The 21039-nt window shown below is 40.0% G+C and overlaps 1 protein-coding gene across 1 annotated transcript in view; it reads left to right on the top strand.

Annotated features, from left to right (window-relative positions):
- Positions 1-21039, top strand: part of rnf213b (ring finger protein 213b) — a 61367-nt gene that overhangs the window by 4484 nt on the left and 35844 nt on the right. Inside the window, exons 5-31 of the mRNA XM_080049143.1 lie at positions 319-485; positions 860-1140; positions 1428-1681; positions 3291-3497; positions 4079-4283; positions 4441-4496; positions 4882-5047; positions 5344-5496; positions 5597-5695; positions 7263-7391; positions 7648-7813; positions 8203-8370; positions 8876-9025; positions 9407-10023; positions 10358-10517; positions 11106-11323; positions 11813-11956; positions 12312-12464; positions 12909-14160; positions 14530-14714; positions 14809-14958; positions 15243-19010; positions 19224-19360; positions 19634-19732; positions 20078-20190; positions 20498-20611; positions 20971-21017. Of these exons, the coding sequence (XP_079905269.1) occupies positions 319-485; positions 860-1140; positions 1428-1681; positions 3291-3497; positions 4079-4283; positions 4441-4496; positions 4882-5047; positions 5344-5496; positions 5597-5695; positions 7263-7391; positions 7648-7813; positions 8203-8370; positions 8876-9025; positions 9407-10023; positions 10358-10517; positions 11106-11323; positions 11813-11956; positions 12312-12464; positions 12909-14160; positions 14530-14714; positions 14809-14958; positions 15243-19010; positions 19224-19360; positions 19634-19732; positions 20078-20190; positions 20498-20611; positions 20971-21017 (9358 nt within the window). The remainder of the gene's footprint in view (positions 1-318; positions 486-859; positions 1141-1427; positions 1682-3290; positions 3498-4078; positions 4284-4440; positions 4497-4881; positions 5048-5343; positions 5497-5596; positions 5696-7262; positions 7392-7647; positions 7814-8202; positions 8371-8875; positions 9026-9406; positions 10024-10357; positions 10518-11105; positions 11324-11812; positions 11957-12311; positions 12465-12908; positions 14161-14529; positions 14715-14808; positions 14959-15242; positions 19011-19223; positions 19361-19633; positions 19733-20077; positions 20191-20497; positions 20612-20970; positions 21018-21039) is intronic.

Genomic DNA, 21039 nt, shown 5'->3' with positions numbered 1-21039 from the left:
TTTGTACAGGTTTGGTATCACTCACTGACTGCAAATTATTTGGTTCCAAGTGTCTAACGCACGTCCACTAGCCGACAGAGCAAGCTTCATTTAGTGCTTCTTTGCTTTTGTCTTCACTATGGTAATCCATGAACTTCCTGGTTGCTTTGACAGACACATTTTCCTTGATATATTCAGTATCACTGCCATGACTATGTTTAGAATGTCCTACACTGCTGAAGTCCCTCATATAAAATATAGAATTCCTACAGTTTCACTCATATTTTCAGAATTCAGTGATAATTTAATCTACACAAATGTTCTATGTTTTCTGTTCAGGGGACTAAAGGGAGGCTATCTGGTGGAAGCAAACTTTTCCATTGAAGAAAGCAAACTGACAAGAGGCAACAGCTTGACCTATTGGTACGGTGTGAAGCAACGACATAAAGAGATTTCAGGAATTGCTGAAAGACGTGTTCAAATTCCATCCAACTCAAACATCAAAGGTAAGACAAACCATTTATCTTCAGCATGTCAACTCATTACTGTACGTTTGCGACATGTCCACACCTACACGGGCATTGCCGTAACGGTAGCTTTTTCTACAAGCTTTTCCTTTTAACCACATGCAAACATCACAACCAGACACTAAAACAAGACATCACAGTACCCGCCCAGATATCTTTTCTCAACGTCAGATTGGGCCGTTTGTTTACATGTTACTTGGGTGACACTTTTCGTGTGGACTGAAAGATTTTCAAATCCGTGCTTGTGGGGATATTCTTATAAACGAAAGAGGAAAACATTTTTTTTAACATAAATATCTGTGTATGTGTGGATATCACCCGAGTCCTTATGTTGCTGCCTTTTCTTCTTCCAGAGCTGCACCTTTATGAAGGCTTCATTGGTCGTGATGATCACGGTTTCTGGCAATCTGGCCTTCAGATGTTCGGCTGGAAAAAACAAATAGGTGTGGAGATATCTGATGCCTGGCAGGCCTCAGCCAGAGATCTGCTCAACAGAATCTTCCAGAAATGGACCCCATCAGATAAGCAGAGCATTCACAGCCTCTGTGACAACTTGCAGTATTTTATGTGGAGTTTCGGTTCTGCACATGAACGTTTGAAATTCCCGGACAATTCCAAACCTCCCATGGTCAAGGTTAGTGCAACGAAAAGACGAGAATTTAAATAATTAATTATCCGTTACGTCAGTGGTTCTTTAACTGTGGCACGAATACCACCAGTGGTATGTAAGCTCCCTTTTGTGGTACGCAGAGGATGTGCGATAAATGTGATAGAAAGCATGATTTTTATTTTAATGTCGGTCATTTTAGTGGTACTTGGAAAGCTGATCTATTTTGGGGTGTAAATGTTGTAAAAAGTTTGAGAACCACTGCTTTCTGTCCAATATTCTACCTTGAACACAACATTCTTCTTTATTTACAGACATCCGAGCTGATCTCAGAGACGTTGGTTCAGATCTTAAAAGGAGAATCAAAGGAGAAACTCCCAGGTGGATGGAAGGGCACCAGTCCTGTGATTCAGGGCCTGTCTGTTTTCCTGATCACCAACAGCTTAAAACTCAACCTGGGATTGACCGGCTGGGTTCAGCTGTGTCTCCTGGTGTCTTCAGAGGCCGCCATGGAAGAGAAAAACATTGATGGGTTGCTCAGTTTTTTCCCACATCCACATCCACAATTGTAAGTTTTAAAAAAATTAAAATTCCATTATTAAAACAATGACCCCGCTAACTTTTAAGAGGGATGTAAATTATATTATTTGTATTTATCTATCTTTATTTAATTTTTATGTATTTTCATACTATATTTTTTATTGTTTTGCCACAACGATGCGATTAAAGCTTGTTAAATTTAATTGAGAGAGAGAGATAAATTGTGCCTATTTAATACACAGGTCTGAATCGCATTAAATAGCACCACTATAACTGGCATTTTGAAATAGGTGGTATTTGAAATAAGGCTAATTTGCATATGAAGGGAGCATTTTGCACCAATTTTTTAAATATTCTCAAATTTACATAAATGCCCAGGTCTTCATTAGTTGTCAAAAACCACAATCATGATATTCGTGTGTAGTTGTAGATTTTTTCAGTTTTTATCTATGTAAACCAGGGGTTCTCAAACTTTTGATAGCTGAGGGCCAATTTAGGAACCCAACATTGGACCGAGGGCCGCCGAAGGAAAAAAAATTATAAAACTGAAATAATTTCAATGGCCAGCGTCTTTGCGTCTTTACAGTTTACATGTATTGGTCAGCATCCAATACTGTGTAATTAACACATTTAAAGTAATAAATGAAGGGCTAGGTCTCATTTCAACATTGGGGAACACACATTGAAAGCGGGGGTCTGGGGGTTGTCCCCCAGAAAAATTTGAGGTTCGAACACTTGATTTTGTGCATTTTGGTTAATTTTTATGCAGTAATTTGTGTCTTCTGTATTTATTTATGGTGGAAATGTTAAGGAAAAGACAACTCGCTCCCATTGACACACATCTAATGGAATATAAATCAAGGCACTGAGGCATTCTGTATTGCATTCAAATATTTATTCTACTTTATTGTTCAAAACTTTCTACACATTGAAAACGTATCACCTTTTGGAGTGTTTTTTTGTAGGACTCACTACTCATGATGCAGCAGCAGTGTTAACTATTATGACACTATACATTGGAAATAAACAGGGTGGGCTATCAGCAGTCAACTAGGCAGATAGTTCCATGGCTATCAGCAGCTAGCTAACGTTAGTTTGTTAGCTAAACTTTAGGCAAAAGAGTTAGAAACCAGATAATGTTAGCATCCATCCTTAGACACTTGACCTAATCTAATTCACCTTGAATGTGAGAAAGTGCATCGTATTGGGCTTGACAAGCTCACTATCTAACAACTTACATTGGGACCACTACACTGCCTGCTGCACTGCGGGAGGCTGACCAGCCGTCTGCAACGAGAGGCAGAGGCCAGCCGAACTTCGCAAGTTTAATAAGTGGGGAATGAATACAAACAATTAGGAGGGATATTTAAGTGTTTCGACCCCTGTACTGTTTTTACTGTTACGGGGGACGCATCCCCTCCGTGCGTTTAAAAAAAAAAAAAAAATATGATAATTTTTTTTTTTTTTTTTTTTTTAATAATTCATAATTCAATGCGGGCCGCCAGATATGCTTCGGCCCGCGGGCCGCACTTTGAGAACCACTGATGTAAACCCTAAGGTTATTGAAATCTTTTTTATCTGTATTTAACACAATTATCTCTTTCTTTTTATCTAAAGTGTATTTTTCTTTCCCCCAGTATTGTGTTGGGTCTGATGAACCACTGCATTTCCAACATGGTGTCGGAGATCGTTCTGCTCGTTCCCCTTCTCTTCAAACTCAGATTCCCGGGAGCCGGCGCTTGTAAAGTGGGTTCGTCAGTCCTTGAGGAACACTGGTCGGGACTGGAGAATGTCTTTTTCTGCAAGTTCAGGGAGAATATACAGTCCCATCCTGAAAAGAGGAGGTGAGTTTGTCTCAAAACAACTTTGAAAGTGGAGTCAGCAATTCTGGAGAATGCTTGCTGTCAAAATCCCTTTTTGTCTAAATCAGTGAATATCTTTTCACGATCCACTACCTGTCCACATCTGTGTGCGCTGAAAAAAATCCAGTGTTTATACTCAGCCTAGACTCTTGTTACATACCCTAGTGTGTGGGTTTCTGGCTGTGTTTTGTTTTCCTACAGGGGGAATGATTCTTGCTTTGTGTTCCCGGGTTCAAATCCCGGACGAGCCCCCATAATTGTTATATCCCATAAAGTGTTTAGGAGCTGGGTTTAACAAATAACTAGATGCATAAACTTTTATGTAAACAAAAGTTTACGCAAACAAAGGGGGCCCTATGAAGCTAGTAACGTGCCAGTTTATGGAGCCTAAGCTGTGTATGGTATTTTTCAGCACGCACAGTACGGACAAGTATCGGATCGTGAGGGGATATTCAGTCATTTTGACAACAAACATTCTCCAGAATCAATGACTCCACCTATAAATGTATTTTCCTTGAAATTCTGATCATATTTTGTGGTCCTAACACTTGTATTTCTCACAGGAAAATGTTGAGTTTGATCCAGACCCGTTTACCTCTGGCTAAAGAGACGCCTCTGCTGTTGATCAGTTGGTTATCTCTCGTCGCGTTTGAGGATCTTCATGAGTTTTCAGAGCTGACAGCGATCCCCGTAGAACACCTGATCCAAAGTCTGTTGTACCGACTGCAGAAATGTGGAGATTTAAACCGAGCAGAGGAGGCTGTAAAGGTAGAAACATACCGATTACACTATTTTACATTTAAAAAACATTGTTTATTCTTTAAAATCATCTTTTATTATAGTCAAAAAATTAATTATACATTTTATATTCATCTAGTACCTCAAAGTCGCTTTTGTGATAATCTTATTCATTTTCTGCTTGCAGCATATTCCAAAAACCTTGACCCACATTCTGCTAAAGGTGGACAACGAGAAGGACAGGTAATGACAACCTGGGATACTGTTCATGTCCCTCTGAAGCACCATGCTGCCCAGTGGCATGCACAGACTGTCTTGCAATTTGCACAAGGGCAAAGGGGGGCAAAAAATGACAGTTTTGTTGAATGAATTGTTTTCAAACACAACGGCAACCAGTAGTTTTACAAATTACACCCTCCTGTCCGGTGCCGGGGATCGAACCAGCAACCTTATGGTTACTGGTTGGCCCCTCTTTCCTCTATGCCATTCTACCAATCTAAGCGAATCAAATCCATACAGAAGAACAATAACATGAACCTTGGTTCGGACTTTTAGATGTGAAAAGATCATTGGGCTCCCCCGTGCATGCTACTGGTGCCCCCTAGAACTTTTGTTTTTTTATTTGCAGAATGATTGAATCTGGAAACATCTTGCTGGCCCTCATGAGCAGTATCAGTTTGGTGCAGAACACATGTAGTGTTGTTCGAATTGTCCCCTGGTACCAGTCTGCTGTGCTTTCCTACCAACTGGTCCTGAAACTGGCAGAGATTTACTATACTGAGATGTGCAAAAAGGTAAATAATCTACAGTATTTATGAAGAAAGACCTATACAGGCCTGTTTCTAAGAACAAAATGTATCATACATCAGAAAATTAACAACATATGAACAAATTATCTTTGTAATAACCTTCAGAATAGTGCTGAGAATGATTATGGAAAGTTTAGTTGATGTAAGTGCTTTAGAAGTTGATATTTTTGGTTCAGAGTATTGAAAAAACTTGACAGGTTTTACCAAAATAAATATGAAATCAGGGAGCTTGATGGGTTGTTAAAATTGTCGTATTCAAATATTCCTTTCGTGCCTTCTAGTCCACTGAAGAAGAGTTGGAGACATTCAAGCAGAAATTCTTGGACAATCTTCTTGGCGTGCAGAAGAAAATCAGTGAGTGGAGAGATGAACTGCTGAAAAAAACCATTATGACGTCACTATCACCAACACTCTCCTACCCAAAGGAAATTGAGGTAAACAGAATATTTTCCAGTATTTATCTCACAAATCGTCATTATTAAGCCCTTTAACCAGGTGTGAAATAACACACTGTCTATTGTGTTGAATTATCAGATGTGGGATTCTATGCTGAAAGTGGAAAGCTCTCTAGAGGAAGTTTCATCCCGTTGGCGGATCAGTCTGACGAAAGACCTGAAGAAGAGGATTTCCAAGGTCAGTGATCGTTTATTGACCAGATCTGTGAAAATGAAAAAGTTACGAGAACTCAAATTTCCAAGATTTTTCCATTTTGAGGCTAAAACTAAGTCTAAAGTTTGAAGGAAAACTACCTACATTTGAGCCAAATGAAATCATTATCTTTTGTTGCGATAACTTATCAATCCTATGTAATGGAAATGTATTTTTCATACATATAAAAACATCTGTCGTCAAAATGTTGATTCAAACATTCAACTGTGTTAAAACACAGTTTATTAAGTTGGCACAACTTTTACTTTAGGAATGTTTAGTTTGTAGAACTCAAAAACTTGAAGTTTCACTTCATATGAATGATAAGTTATCTCAACAAAAGATATTTAGTTGTCTCAAATGTAGACAGTTTTCCTTCACACTTGAGAGTTTTAGTTTAAGCCTTAAAACTCAAACATCTAGAGCAGGGGTGTCAAACATACGGCCCGCGGGCCGGATCCGGCCCGCGAGATGATTTGATCAGGCCCGCGACCTGTAGAGCATAAATTTCTGAGTATGTCAAAAAAAAAAGTAAGTCTCTAGCCCATTCCTGTGAGGAGTTATGAATTTTTAAAGAAATAACCGAAATGCTCACTCCTGCCGCTAGGGGGCAGCCTAAATAAAAAAAGCACATTTTAGCAACGTGGGAAATGGTAAATGGCAATCCTGCTTCACCGCTATTAATGTTTCCTACAGTGCTTTATGGCAAAGTAAAAACCAAAAAAAAAAAAACATTTTTATTTTCAGTACATTTATTTTATTACTTTTTTATAAAAATAAAACTATTTTTATTTTTAGTGCTGAACAATTAATGTACTAGCAAGCGTGGTGTGTCTGCGGCTCTGTGTGCGCAAAACGAGCAGGAGCATGCTAGTGTAGGCCTACAAGATTTATTTCCTAATTTTCAATGCTGCTTTATTTTTATGTTTTAAATTGGGAAAAACGAATTCCAAAACAACCAATAACCTCTGTATTTAAAAATAAATCAAAACAGTAGAAGTTGCACTTTTATTTAATTGTATTTTGTCTGCATGTTTGCACAAAATGTGTCCCTGTACATATAGTAAACAAAATTGGACAACTGTAAGGTCAGTGCCTGTTGTATTTGTGTATTCAAATAAACAGTTGTTTATTTCATTAGTGCACATTGGCATCTTTGAGCAAAATACCCCCAAAATTTTTGCTGCGGCGCTACGCGCCGCACCTCCTATTCCCATGGCCGGCAGCAACCTTTACTAAGACATCTCCTGGGGGGTACAGAGATCCCTTGTGATCCGTGATAATGTAGGTTACAAATGTAGGCTGAGTGATAAAGCATATTACTGAAAAACAAAGTTAGGGATTTGGAGTTATTTTGCCATTATTTTACTAGTCCGGCCCACCTGAGATCAGAGAGGCTGTATGTGGCCCTCGAACCAAAATGAGTTTGACACCCCTGATCTAGAGCAAACCGTTGCCTTGATAATTTCAGTTTTCCCAAACTTTTAAATTTTTATATTGTGTGCAGATAATCGTATTGTTTTTATCGACATCCGAACTGTTTTGTTTGCAGGCGAGTGAGGAGGAGAAAGTTTTGCTCTGCTGCCTGGATTCATCCTCAGCAGCTATAAGGAAAAGCCACGAGGATGTGCAGACCTGCTTTGACGAGATGTGTCAGTCTGCCATCAAGGCAATCTGCCAGGTAATCAACATGCTGTATATCGACTTAAACTACTAAAACTGGGGCTTTTCAAAACTAAGTGGATATTTTGGAAAACTTTGAATTTCAGAGTTTTCAAATATCTCTTTAAATAAGACCCCATATCTAGATGTTATAAGTAGATATTTCTTAATTTTTTAATAATTAATTACACCATTTTCTTCTTCTAACAAGCACACCAATTAGTAGCAAAACCACTGCGTTCATATGATAATTGATCATATATTCATGTGTTTAGAGAGAGAAGGAGGGCGACCTGATGCGGACTCTGAGCTTTAAGGTGAAGGACTTGCCTCCGGTCGTAATGTCTGCGATCGTGGTCGAGTCCGCAGCTCGATTCAGACAAACCGCTGTTGCCCAACTGCTAGATCCACAGTCTGCCATGAACCACCTACTGACTAAAGGTAGCCTACTTCATTTAATTATTAATTTCAATATATTTTTTTAAAGAATATTTTATATATTATAGCTACCATATAATATATTGTATTTTATAATTTATTAATTTGATTTATTTTCTTAACTTTTTTTTTCTATATATATTATTATTGCAGGATGTTATAGGTTCCATTTTGCAATATTTTTCAACACATTTTTTTAACTTTAACTTTAACTTTTAGTAGAAGTGTAACCTATATCAACTGTAATTTGTGTCAGATTATGTCTAGAATTAACTGAATTAATTCATAAAATAATCATTTTCATTCAAATCCATGTTGTGCAAAATTTCTCTTTTTTTCTGTCTATTTTGCGAGTGCTGTTAAAGTTTCATAATGTCATTGTATTCTGTCAGGTGATTGGCAGTCGATCCATGTTGATGACTCTGCTGCTCAGATCGTTCACAGCTGTGTGGTTTCTCTTCAGTCCCTGGTGGATTCTCTGATTCAGGGAAACATTTCCTTTGGAGACCTGCAGACCTGCCTGAAATACAAGGAAGAGTTCAAGAGACTTCACCAGCAGTGTATGCACCTTAACCTGCACTAACATCACTTATATAAATACTACGTTAAATTTCAAGTGTAATATTTCATCTCTGAGGAATAAGTTAAATGTACAAATCATTATATTAGTTATTATTATAGTGTTACATTGCTGGTATGGTCTTATGGATATTGTACTTGTTGACCTAATATTTATACAAATAACATATTATTGATATAACAATATTTCATGTAATTTTGTTATTTCAAGTGTTTACATCTCGCATTAAATTAATTTTCATATTTATATACTTATCATTCTTATATTGATATTGTTAATTTCATATTTGTTAGGCTACATATTGTAGCATTAGTCTCATATTTTTCTACACTTATATATTTCTCCATATATTTCTACTATAAATTTGAGAAACTGTTACAAACTTAATTTACTCCATGGTATGAACAAAAGGTTTCTAATTGTGATTCTGATTTTCCTTAACATAAAACATATTAATTAATAAAATATGTGTTGTTTTTTCACAGACAAGAAAAACACCAAATCTGAGACGGTCCCAGTCAGTGCGGATTTGGTTTTGGCTCAGAGAGAGAAAGACATGGAATCTTTCATACTGCGGAAACAGCAGATGGAAACACTGATGAAGATGATAGCAAAGGTTACAGAAAGCATCACAGGTAAGTAGAACTAAGAAAATTAAGGAAGTACCCCACTGCAAACTGTCAATTAAGACATTTTTGTCTATTTTCTTTCCGTAACATGTCTTCTTCCGTACTAGTATAAATCAAAGGTCCAACATATACAGCTGGTATTTGTTTTACTGCACCTTGTTTGTTTGCATCTTTATATTTCTCCTATACAACCATCTTAAACAGACATTATCTCATCATACGTTTTCTTCAATACTCTGAACCAAAAATCCCAACTTCTAAAGCACTTACATCAACTAAACTTGCCATAATCATTCTTAGCACTATTCTGAAGGTTATTACAGAAGGATTTGTATTGTGATTTCATTTATTTAATTTTCTTCTCTTTCACTGTTCTTATTTAACCAGTTCCTGAGATGTCGACTGTTGAGCAGCAGCACAATGCAGACCTCCAAACCGTCGGCTTGAACAAACTGGTGCTCGTTCAGGCCTTTGATTCTGAGGGAAAACTGGGGAAGACTGGTTCTCCACCGGTCATCTGGTACAACATCAGTATGAACGTCCTGAAAATGGCCAGCGAAATGCACAAACTCCATCACAGCAACTTGATTCTCTCCTCCTGGGTGAAGCGGGCAGAATTTTTGGCGTCAGAAAGTGGGCCTGTTGCAGTCACCTTAATACAGATCTCTGAAAGAATCTGGAATCCGCTACTTGCCAAATTCCATCAACTCAGCGACAACATAGCAAGTGGGAACATCACTTTCAAGCAGCTCGATAAGGTTTTGGCAGATTCTGGAGACCAAGGAGATGGGAAGCTAATGAAGAAAGAGCTTATTCTAATGTCAGAGACTTTTAGTGAGTCCGGATGGGAGAAGATAAAGAACTGTGTGGAGCTAAGACATGGTCAGATTCAGGAGTACCGACAGCTACACCAGGCCGCGGCTGCAGCCAGCGCCGTGCTGAGAATCGCAGAGGAAATGAATCTTTCCGGAGACTTCACTGAAATTGACACTCTCAGCCAACTGGTAATAGTCTTCTGATCTAACAATAAATTACCTGTAACAGCAAACGAGACCACCAGTGAAAAGAATGCTATTTTAATATCATGTTCTAGTTATTATTAATGCCTTTTCTCGGGTCTGAATCCCTGCAAGCTCAGACCAAACGATTTACGAAAAGCCTGTGTTTATGAACGCTAAATCAAAGTTGACTTTGCTTCACCATGGTCATAAAACAATTATTAATCTGACAGTCACATATATTGGCCATGCATCCTGCCGTCTCTCTTTCACTTAAATATACTTTTCTTCTTTTGACAATATATTAAAAAAATCCATTATGTGTCTGGCTATTTAACAGGAAGAAGACACTTTTAAGCAGAGGGCCCTGGGCTCCCTAACTGAAGACCTGTTACGTGCCAAAGAGCAACTGTCCAAAGTCACCAGGCAGAACACGGCATGTCTGGAAGAGTTTCTATCAAGCCAAACTCTGGTCACCTGGATCAAAGAAACACTTAAAGGTAAGACGCTTGCATAGAAAATAATATGTCATTCAAATCTACTTAGATGTTTCAATTCGTAACTCAATAAATGGTAACATCTATACAAATGTTATCTATTCAAATTTTGACCCCATTATATTAGTTCTTTTAAAAAGTAATTATTAAAAGAGAAACAGAAAAAAAATAAAATATTACACACATGAAGTCATATGGAACACATTCATTGACAAAGGCATATAGAGAAAAATTGGAACCATACCATTAATCATCTATGTCTATGAGATTCAAAACAAAGTTTACCTCGGTCAGTAGGATGAGGGTTAATGTAAAGCATTATATTACATTACACTACATTACATTACATTTTATTTAGCTCGCGCTTTTATCCAAAGCGACTTCCAGTGCATTCAGCCATGAAGGTACAAACTCAGAACAACACGAATCACGTCAGTACTATAGCTTCAAATAAACCAAACTACACAGTGCCACATGAAATGGTAGGGGTAACAAGTGCTTTTTTTTAAAGTATCATCTTCCTACTCAAAGTGCAGTCTGAAGCATACATTCTCTCTCAAATTTCCTGCTAATTCTTTCTCTCCTCGACAGATATGAGTGAAGTGAAGGTGTATGTCGACCTGGCTTCTATTTCTGCTGGAGAGAATGACACAGAGATCGACCAGGTGGCCTGTTTCCATGACGCTGTGATGGGTTATGGTCCTCTGCTCTACACCCTCTCGCCTAACGCTGGGTTTGTGGATTTCATGAAGTGTGCTCGCCAGGTCTGGGAAACCCAAAACAGAGACGAGAAGCTACCTGACAAATTGGTATTTACTTCTTTCCTTTATTTGTAGCCCAAGCTATGTACATTCTGTCAAATAACTTTAATAACTTTTGTGAGCTCAATGAAAATAGTTTTTGTATTGTCCATTAATTTCACCATGATTTGAGACTAAGGTTATTCAAGAAAGTCAAATTAAAGGAAGTTTGTTATATGCAGGACCAAGATATGTTATCTTGGCTATTTGAAAATAGAACAAATGTCATTACTGATTTTAGTGAAGAGGCGTGGGCTAAGATAAACATTTCACTATTTGCTTAGATTAATTTTATCTGGTGCTGGATGTATATAAGAGTACAGATATTGTATTTCAAATGTGTTTGTACGACAGAAAATGTGTTGTATTGTATTATATCGGTGTCTTGTAATGCCTCTTTGGATGGGACCAAAACACTTTTCATTCATCATTGTGGCCAGAAGATAAAGTCCAGTTACTGTGGCAAAGTAAAGTGATGCTCCTTGGTTTGTGTTGCAGAGAGAATCTACTCGTTTGCTGAGCTGGCTGAAAGCGCTGAAGGAGACCCACGGCTCTGTGGAGCAGTCCTCTCTCTCCCTGGCTACTTCTATTAATACTAATGGAGTTTATCACATCGGATGGTCTGACAGAAACACAGAGAAGGTAAGTGGACAATCTACCTGTTATAACCTGTCAAAGATCAGTCAAAGATGCCAAAATGTCGGCTGATCTGCCTGAATTCATATGAAATTCATAATTCATAATTAACATTATTTTTTTCATAATTAACATTATTATTATGTGTTTAGACTGAAAAACACTATGGCAGCACTCATATATGAATTATGGAATAAAATTAAAAAAAATAAAGAAAAAATACATAATTTTATTTTATTTTTTTTACCCGGACGAGCCCCCAAATATGTTACGGCCACACCAAGAAACATTGCTCAGACTAGTGGCCGACAACAATATACAACAAAGGGAATTTTCTTTCTGATGTTCACTTGTTTTGCAGAGATGTCTACAGAACATGGTGAAGGTCACAGTGAAAACCGGCAAAGAGGAAAAGAGCTACAAGCTGGAAGACCTGCTGGAGCTACAGAACAAACTCATGCTCATGTCGTCCAAAGGAGAGCACGGCAGAGAGCAAGTCAACAGGTTCACAGAGGTCAGTTGGCTTAACGAATGTTGTTGTTTATTGCTCTGATTGGTCGTAGTGCTATCCAATTGCGTGCAGTGGTATTTGAAATGCACGTGTTGGTGACGTTCCTTGAGATGGGAAGGTCTATTGCTCATCACCAGATCCTACAAGATTCTAGATGTTGGTTTGGATTTCCAGGCTAGAAGTGTGTAGCTTTCTTGTAAGAGTTTACGTAGATGATGTTTGAACTATAACAAAAATGGCTGTGCATCTACAGAAGGTCTTTTTATAAACTCCTATTATGATAACTGGATAAAAATGTACCATCTTAGATCATGTGAAAGGGTTTCATGTGTTTACTGTACATATAATCAGTTCTTAATCAAATTTAATAGGTTATCTTAAATCCTTGTGTGTGGTCTAATCTGTTGAGATTAACCATATAATCACTCCTGTCTACTTGTATTTTAGGTTTTTGAAGGAGTTCAGAGACTGGGCACCATCTTACTTCAGATGCAAACATCCGGCAACATGCTCTTCAGAGAATGGGACGCTGCGGTCCAGTGCTGCCCAGAACAGCAACCGTGCATCAAAGTCACCTTCTCATCCCTGAAGGGTAAAGAGATGACGTATTACGACGAGGTGACTGAGCAGCTACAAAAGCTCTCTCACTCCATGGAAACCTGCCACAAAGAATGGCGTTCATTCATCAGCGACATGCGCTCCAACTTCAACTTGCTGAACCACTACACCTCAGAGCAGATGGTGTACCTGTGCCACTGGATTCACAAAGTTTGTCAACGTCAAGCTTCAGTTCCTCCACAGTTATGGCACCTGCTTTTTCCCATTAAGCCTCAGTGCACTCTAGCTGATGTCAAGGAGGCTTTCAGTAATGCAGAAAGTATGACCTCGAAGCACAATCAATTGGAAGATGTTGAGTTTGAAGATTCACCAGGACATTCTGAAGAAGACATGGAAGAGGAGGCACATGATCTGATGGACTTTTCCTCTGAAGATGACAACGATGATGAAGTGATGAAATGTGATGAGGAGATCAGTCTTGAAACTCTCTGGCGTCGATTCAAGGATGACATGCCGAAGTATCTCAACGAGTACTTGGACATCTCGTATTTGGCTCGATTCCTCTCATGCCTCTCTGAGATGAACCAGCAGCACATGATCAGGAACCTTCCACCGGTCCTCCAGGAGGGAAAGCCCAATCTTGTGCTTTGTCCCACTCCAGAAGTTTTCACCACCATTTTGTCTTTTTACATGGAGAGTCCAGAGCAGCCTCTACCTTCTACTGATGAAGTTCTAGTCTGCAGAGAGGAAACCACAGAGGAAGAGGCGGAGATCTTTCTTCGCCGGGCTCTCAGCCAAGGCTCCGGCCAAAACTATCAGAAGATATATTCTCTAGTCAATCCGGGGCTGCTAGGATATGATGTCAGTGTGGCCTTGGGCGAGCTCTTTGAGGTTCTTCAGAGAAGTGCCAATCCGGATTATCGTTTGGTGATAGTCAGTCCGGTCGAGCACCAGCACAGATATGTTCCCTCGTTCTTCAGCAATGACAAAGTGCAGGCTGGTGTGAGTCTAACAGCAGAGAACGCCAGGAAATACCTTCATCGCCACTTCACACAAAACACAGAAACACAAAACCCAGTCGCACTGGTTTCTCCACACCAGCTCTCGGTCTGGATGGTGTCATCTACACGCCCTGCAGTTGGTAAGTGTATCCCCTCACCGGTCATTATGTTTGTTGTGTAAAAACTGTACATTTTGTCAAGTGTTATCACGTAAAAGTCTTTCGGATACAGCTCTGGAAAAATAATTGAGACCACTCCAAATTTGTCTTAAATCGGCATCCCTCCACCAATAATTAAGGAAAATGCTTTTAATGACAATATTTTTTCTTGGCATTTTCTGAGAAATCTTTTCAGTAGTCAGGAAATGTTCTTTTTACTCAAACACATACACATAATAAAACAATAGACACTTATCATTTGGAGTTGCCTCTTGTTTTTCCAGAGCTGTGTATCATTCAGATTAATTATTGGATTTTTTTTTTAACATACGTACATCTTTTTTTCTGTAGGAAAATCCCTGTATGTGGATCGTTTGTTTGAGAAGTTCCAGCAGCAATCTTCCAGAGCAGACCATATAACGATCAGACTGATTGAGCCATGTGTTGATATAGACTCTTTGATAAAGACTCTATCAGACAAACTGGCACCTTTGAGAGAGCAGGACCCTGTTCTCCTGCACATTGACACGGCTGGAGTAAGTACACAAACATTTATCTCTACGTATAGCCTGTTTTATTGTTCGTGGTACTTGGGAGTCTGACTTCTTTTATACTTTTGATACCTGTCAGGTTCGTTCAGGTCTGGAAGAGCTCCTTTTCCATCTGCTAGTCCTGGGTTGTTTGTGTGACAGCCATGGCATGCTGTGGAGAAGGAATGTCGGCCACTTGATCACTGTTGAGGTCCTAACACACACATCGCCTCAAAACCAGCAGAAGCAGGTATTTGAAACTTTTAAAGATCATGATTAATCTTCAATCTTGGAATTTTATTTACATTTTTGAATTCTTTTGAAATGTCAAAAATATTTAAAAATCTCATGAGATGTGCTTTAAGACATTAACAGGAGGGATAGCCTTTAACTTTTTTAAAGTGTCCAATTACAGCAAATGTTCGTTGTTTAGGATTTACCCATCACCCATTTCAAATCTAAAGCAAAATTACAAAAATTACCTAACGGTTGCAAGGGATTTCATTAATCTATGTGATTTATTTGCTCACACAGATGAGGCTTGGACTTCTGGACATACTGCCTACCATCCGTTGTAGACCTCCAAAAGAGGTGATGCAGTTGATGGCCAGTAGACGGGCATTGACAAAACCGACCTTTGATCCGCTCATGGATGAACAGGAGTTTTGCAGCGAGGGCATTCAAAGACCCTATCAATACTTAAAGCTCTACAGAAGCAATCATAACCTGGATCATTTTAAATACCAGGAAGGGTCTAGAAGGGGGGATCCCATCGATTGTGTGAATCACTTTCTGGCAGACTGTGGAATGAAGGATCCTTCTTGGGCTGAGCTGAAGAACTTCTCCTGGTTCCTCAATGTCCAACTGAAAGATTGTGAGAACTCAATTTTCTGTGATGCAGAATTTCTGGCCGACCAGCTGCCTGGTTTCAAGGACTTCATTGTGAAGTTCATGATTCTAATGGCAAGAGATTTTGCCTCGCCATCTCTGAACACATCTGATGAAAGTCCCACGCTGCACATTGATAACAGTCAGGAGGAAGACATTGTTGCTCGTATGACAATTCGTAAGCATTGGGAAAATGAGTCCCACCCGTACATTTTCTTTAATGCCGACCGGTTCTCTATGTCTTTCCTTGGCTTCAATGTGGAGATGGGGAGAAACACACTCAATGCTGTCGATCCACACAGCTCCAAGGTCCTGATACAAAATGTGATGTCTGAAAAACTTTTTCAAGGTTTGGTGAGGCAAAACATCTCTCTCACTGAGGACTTTGATGAGAGGCCCCGGTCGGACAAAATCAGAAGGATTTCCTGCGTTGTTGGTGCAGCGAACAGAGAATTTGATCCAGACCCCACATATGAGCTCACTGCTGACAATGTGATGAAGATGTTGGCCATTCACATGAGGTTCAGATGTAGCATTCCAGTTGTCATCATGGGAGAAACCGGCTGTGGAAAAACCAGATTGGTTCGGTTCCTTTGTGCTCTGCAAAGGGGAGGAAAGCAAGCGGAGAACATGGTACTTGTCAAGGTACATGGTGGAACTACAGCAGAGATGATCTACAGAAAGGTCAGGGAGGCAGAGATACTTGCCGTGGAGAACCAAATAATGCACAAGCTAGACACAATTTTGTTCTTTGACGAAGCCAACACCACAGAGGCCATTTTTGCCATCAAAGAAATCCTGTGTGACCAATCCATGAAAGGGGAACCTCTGAAGGCAGGCAGTGGCTTGAAAATAATAGCTGCTTGCAATCCTTACAGGAAGCACTCACCGGAAATGGTGGAACGTTTGGAACGTGCAGGTTTAGGATACAGGGTGAAGGCAAATGAAACAGAAGATCGCCTCGGGAAAGTCCCATTGAGGCAGCTGGTCTATAGAGTTCATCCTCTCCCTCCGAGCATGGTGTCTTTGGTTTGGGATTTTGGTCAGCTGAGTGATTCAACTGAACTTTCCTACATCAAACAGATTGTCCAGAAGACAGTTCAAGACCATCATTTGCCAGTGAACTGCAAGGACATCATTTCAAATGTGCTCGGAGCCTCCCAGACATACATGCGAAGTTGGAAAAACGAGTGTAGCTTTGTGAGTCTCAGAGATGTGGAGAGATCTATGAAGGTGCTGGTTTGGTTTTACCAGCATAGCGACGTCCTTTTTCATGACTCATCACATCTCAGTGAAGCTGGGAAAACACTGACATGCTTGATTCTTTCAGTTGGAGTCTGCTACTACCCAGCACTAGTGGACAAAGACCAGTACCTCGCCACAATTTGTGAGCACTTTCCAGAACCTTTGGACACTTCGGCAGCATTGCAGGATGTGATTTCAACCTGTCAAGACTTCTTCCTTCAGAACATAAACACAAGGGAGACCATAGCCAAAAACATTGCACTGAAAGAGAATGTGTTCCTCATGGTGGTTTGCATTGAGCTCAGGATCCCACTCTTTCTGGTCGGCAAGCCAGGCAGCTCCAAGTCGCTCGCTAAAACAGTGGTTGCCGATGCCATGCAGGGCCAGAACTCCCACTATGAACTATTCAGAGAGCTCAAGCAAGTGCACATGGTCTCCTTCCAGTGCAGTCCTCACTCCAGTCCAGAGGGCATCATAGGGACATTCAGGAACTGCGCACGCTTCCAGAAGGACAAAAACATGGATGAGTATGTATCAGTGGTGGTGCTTGACGAGATAGGACTAGCAGAAGATTCCCCTCAGATGCCCCTGAAGACCCTTCATCCACTCTTGGAGGACGGATGCATTGACAACGACAAGCCAGATCCACACATGAAGGTCGGCTTTGTAGGTATTTCCAACTGGGCCCTCGATCCGGCCAAGATGAACCGAGGAATATTTGTGTCCAGGTGGGATCCAAGCGAGGATGAACTTGTGGAAACTGCGAAGGGAATTTGTTCCTCCTCCAAACAAATTCTCCTGAAAATCAAACACCTCTTCCCATCTCTGGCGAAGGCCTTCCTGAGCATCTGTAAAGAAACCTCAAAAAATCAGTTCTTTGGTCTCAGGGATTATTACAGCCTGGTCAAAATGCTCTTTGCGGACGTCAAGTCCACACAACTGGAACCAGATGGCGGACAGTTGGTAGAGGCCATCCTGCGCAACTTCAGTGGACAACCAGAGGGTTTTGATCCCGTACAGTTTTTCAAAGAGGTTCTCCTGAACATCATGGAAATCGACAGACCGAGCACCTTGCAAATGGTGAAAAAGAATCTTGATTATGACACCGACCAGGAGAGCCGTTACCTCCTTTTGCTGACCACCAACAACGCAGCTCTGCATATCCTTCAGCAACAGATCTTTGGCAAAGGAGACGCCCCACCGCCTGAAATAGTCTTCGGCTCAGGATTCCCGAAAGACCAGGAATACGCCCAAGTCTGCCGCAACGTTAACCGGGTCAAAACATGCATGGAGACCGGGCGTACCGTGATTCTCCTCAACATGCAGAATCTTTACGAAAGCCTGTACGACGCCTTGAACCAGTACTATGTTTACCTCAGTGGGCAGCAATACGTCGATCTTGGTCTGGGTTCGCACAGAGTCAAATGTCGCGTCCATACAAACTTCCGACTTGTGGTAGTGGAAGATCAGAAGAAAGTGTATGAGCACTTTCCCATGCCGCTGATCAACAGGCTCGAAAAGCACAGGGTGGACCGGAGTACCGATCTAGAACCATGGCAACACAGGGTTCTAGAGAAACTGAAGGAGTGGGTGAAGGAATTCACGGGTGAGGCCTCAGATTTCAAGCTCTCTGACGTTTTTGTCGGCTACCACGGCGATGCCTGTGCCAGCGCTCTCTTGCAGGCACTCGAGAGGAGACCAGAGAAAGTAACACACACGCATCAACAAAATGAATCAAATGATGGATTGGAAGAAGACGTTTCAAATGGGCTGAAAGAAGTAACTGATAAGGAAGATGATCAGTTGGAAGATGCGATGGACACAGACACTGTTGTAAAAGAGCAAGGAATTGAGACAATGGAAGAAAAGGATGAGGGATCCACTGAGGTATGTGACGACATACAAATGGTGTCTGAGAGCGAAGAAATAATGGACACAGACAAATTTGTCGAAGAAAACAAGGAGGATGAAGTCTGCGATCTAGCTAAATGTCTCTTGTTGAACTGTGCCACCCCCGACGCTGTGGTGAGGCTCAAGTATTCGGATTTAGCACACCAGGAGAAGGAGAAACTGCAGAGAATGTACTTCCAGCAACAGCATCACCACTCAATCCGAGATTTCCTGCAGGATTGCCTGAACAAGGATCGGGCGTCCAGCAAGTTTCAAGAGGTAGGCTGCAAACCATTCCAATTTAGCTTTATTTTTTTTTATTTTTTTATTACTTTATCTTTGGAATTTTACTTTTTGTAGAACACAAACACAGAACTAAAGAAAAAACAAAAACAAACATTCAACATGGACCCGATAACTTTCATAATTTCTTTATTGTTTTTTTTTTACAAGCTGTTGACTTCACTGCCCTCTTTGTGTTTTTTTGAATAGATCACTACATTCTCGAGCCTGTTAACCAGAGCAGACGTCAGAGTTGTAGCCCACGCCTTAGGTCTTCACACAGACAGGATCCTCTTGCTCTCGCTCCATCAGTTTGACACTGAGGTCTCCTTCTGCAACAAGATACGGTACTAACTATTCAGATAAGAGCAGCATGGGTTGTTCTTATTTTTATTTTTTTACTTTTTTAATATTTTTCTTACTTATTTGTGCATCAGGGGATACGGGATACATATTCAGAAAACAGCACCATGATTTAGAAATGTTTTATTTAAATTTTTGTTTGTTTTGTGTGTGTCAAGGACTTCCTTAAAGATAAAACGTATTCAGATAAAACCAGCATACGATTTTTAATTTCAATTTTATTTATTTTTAACTTTTTCATACTATTTGTGTGTCAGGGGGTTCCTTAAAGATGCCGGCCACTCTCTTCACATCCTGTTAATCCAGATGGACCTCGAGGAATCCCAATGCAGTGATGAGCTGATAGCATCAGCAAAGTAGGACTCAATGTCAAGACTGAACAGATTGCAATGTGATTTTAAAGGTGCTCTGAGGAACTTTCAGTGTGTGTTAATTCTAGCGCCCCCTTTAGACAAAAGCGGTCGTGTTTTTACTACGCCAGCTGTTGTTCCTGGGTGAGCATAAACCCATGACAAAGGCATTAAGAAAATCTATATAAAAATAGACTGATGGTCTCGTTTGCTGTTACATGTAATTTATGATCATCAGAGGAAAACATTAGACTGTTTCAGAAATATTTAAAAGTTCCTCGTAGCACTTTTAAACCAGATCAGTGGAAGAATGGCATTTCACCTATGTTTATGACTTCCATTTGCCTCCAGATATTGCACCATGAATTACTTGATGTCGCTGGAAGATCAGACCTGTTGGGTGATATTCATTGTCAAGGTTTCTCGGATCCCAAGTCAATCTCAGTACATTGGCTTCCAAGGCGGTGAGTAATAAGTGGAATATACTAATTATTGCAATTCAATTATTTTCTGATGACATTATACTTGATGTTAACCTGTAATTTATTTTTTCATATTTGCTTTGGCAATTTGTCTGACTGTATTTGCTCCTTGCTTTTATTATCTCTTAAATGCAATTCCTAATATCTAATCTTGATGTATTGTATGCCCCTGTTAAGCACTTTGAATGGCCTTGTGTCTGAATTGTGCTATAGAATTAAACTTGCCAAACCTTGCCTTGCTTTGATGTATTAAGAAAATGAAAGCCATGTTTTGTCCTTTGCATTAAAGGCGTTTGGCATTCGGTGCATATTGACGACCTGAGGGATTCAGATGACATGAGCCTCAATCTGTTGGTCTTCTGTGGAACTCTCATTAGCAACCTACTCAACCCAGCACTGTCAGGTAGAATCAATACATCCGCTGTGCATTAACAAGGCTATTTAGTTTAAAGGCCTACTTCACCGGTGGGAATATGAAGGTGTATTGAATTCTGAGATCCTATGTAGTATGTAGTATCTTAATATGACATCACAGTGAGACCATAAAACACTCTTTCTGCCTTTTCTCAGGCTAGGATGAACCGATTTAATTTTTTTTTGCACATTTATACCACATAGGATCTCAGACTTCAATACACCTTCATATTCCCACCGGTGACGTAGGCCTTTAATCACAAAAAGGCTTTCAAATTGGTATCATTGATGTTGTTGTTGAGATAATTGTTTTACTGCCAAATAAACTGTATTCTTGGTCTTTAATAGAACCCCAGGACGGCGGAGAAATTGTGAGAAAAGTAAAAGACTCTCAGGTAGATACACATTTGGTTTTAA

This window comes from Ammodytes marinus (assembly GCF_949987685.1).
Source record: "Ammodytes marinus genome assembly, chromosome: 20".
Taxonomy (NCBI): domain Eukaryota; kingdom Metazoa; phylum Chordata; class Actinopteri; order Uranoscopiformes; family Ammodytidae; genus Ammodytes; species Ammodytes marinus.
Note: the sequence above shows the minus strand (reverse complement) of the source record. Positions and strands in the feature narration are given on the sequence as shown.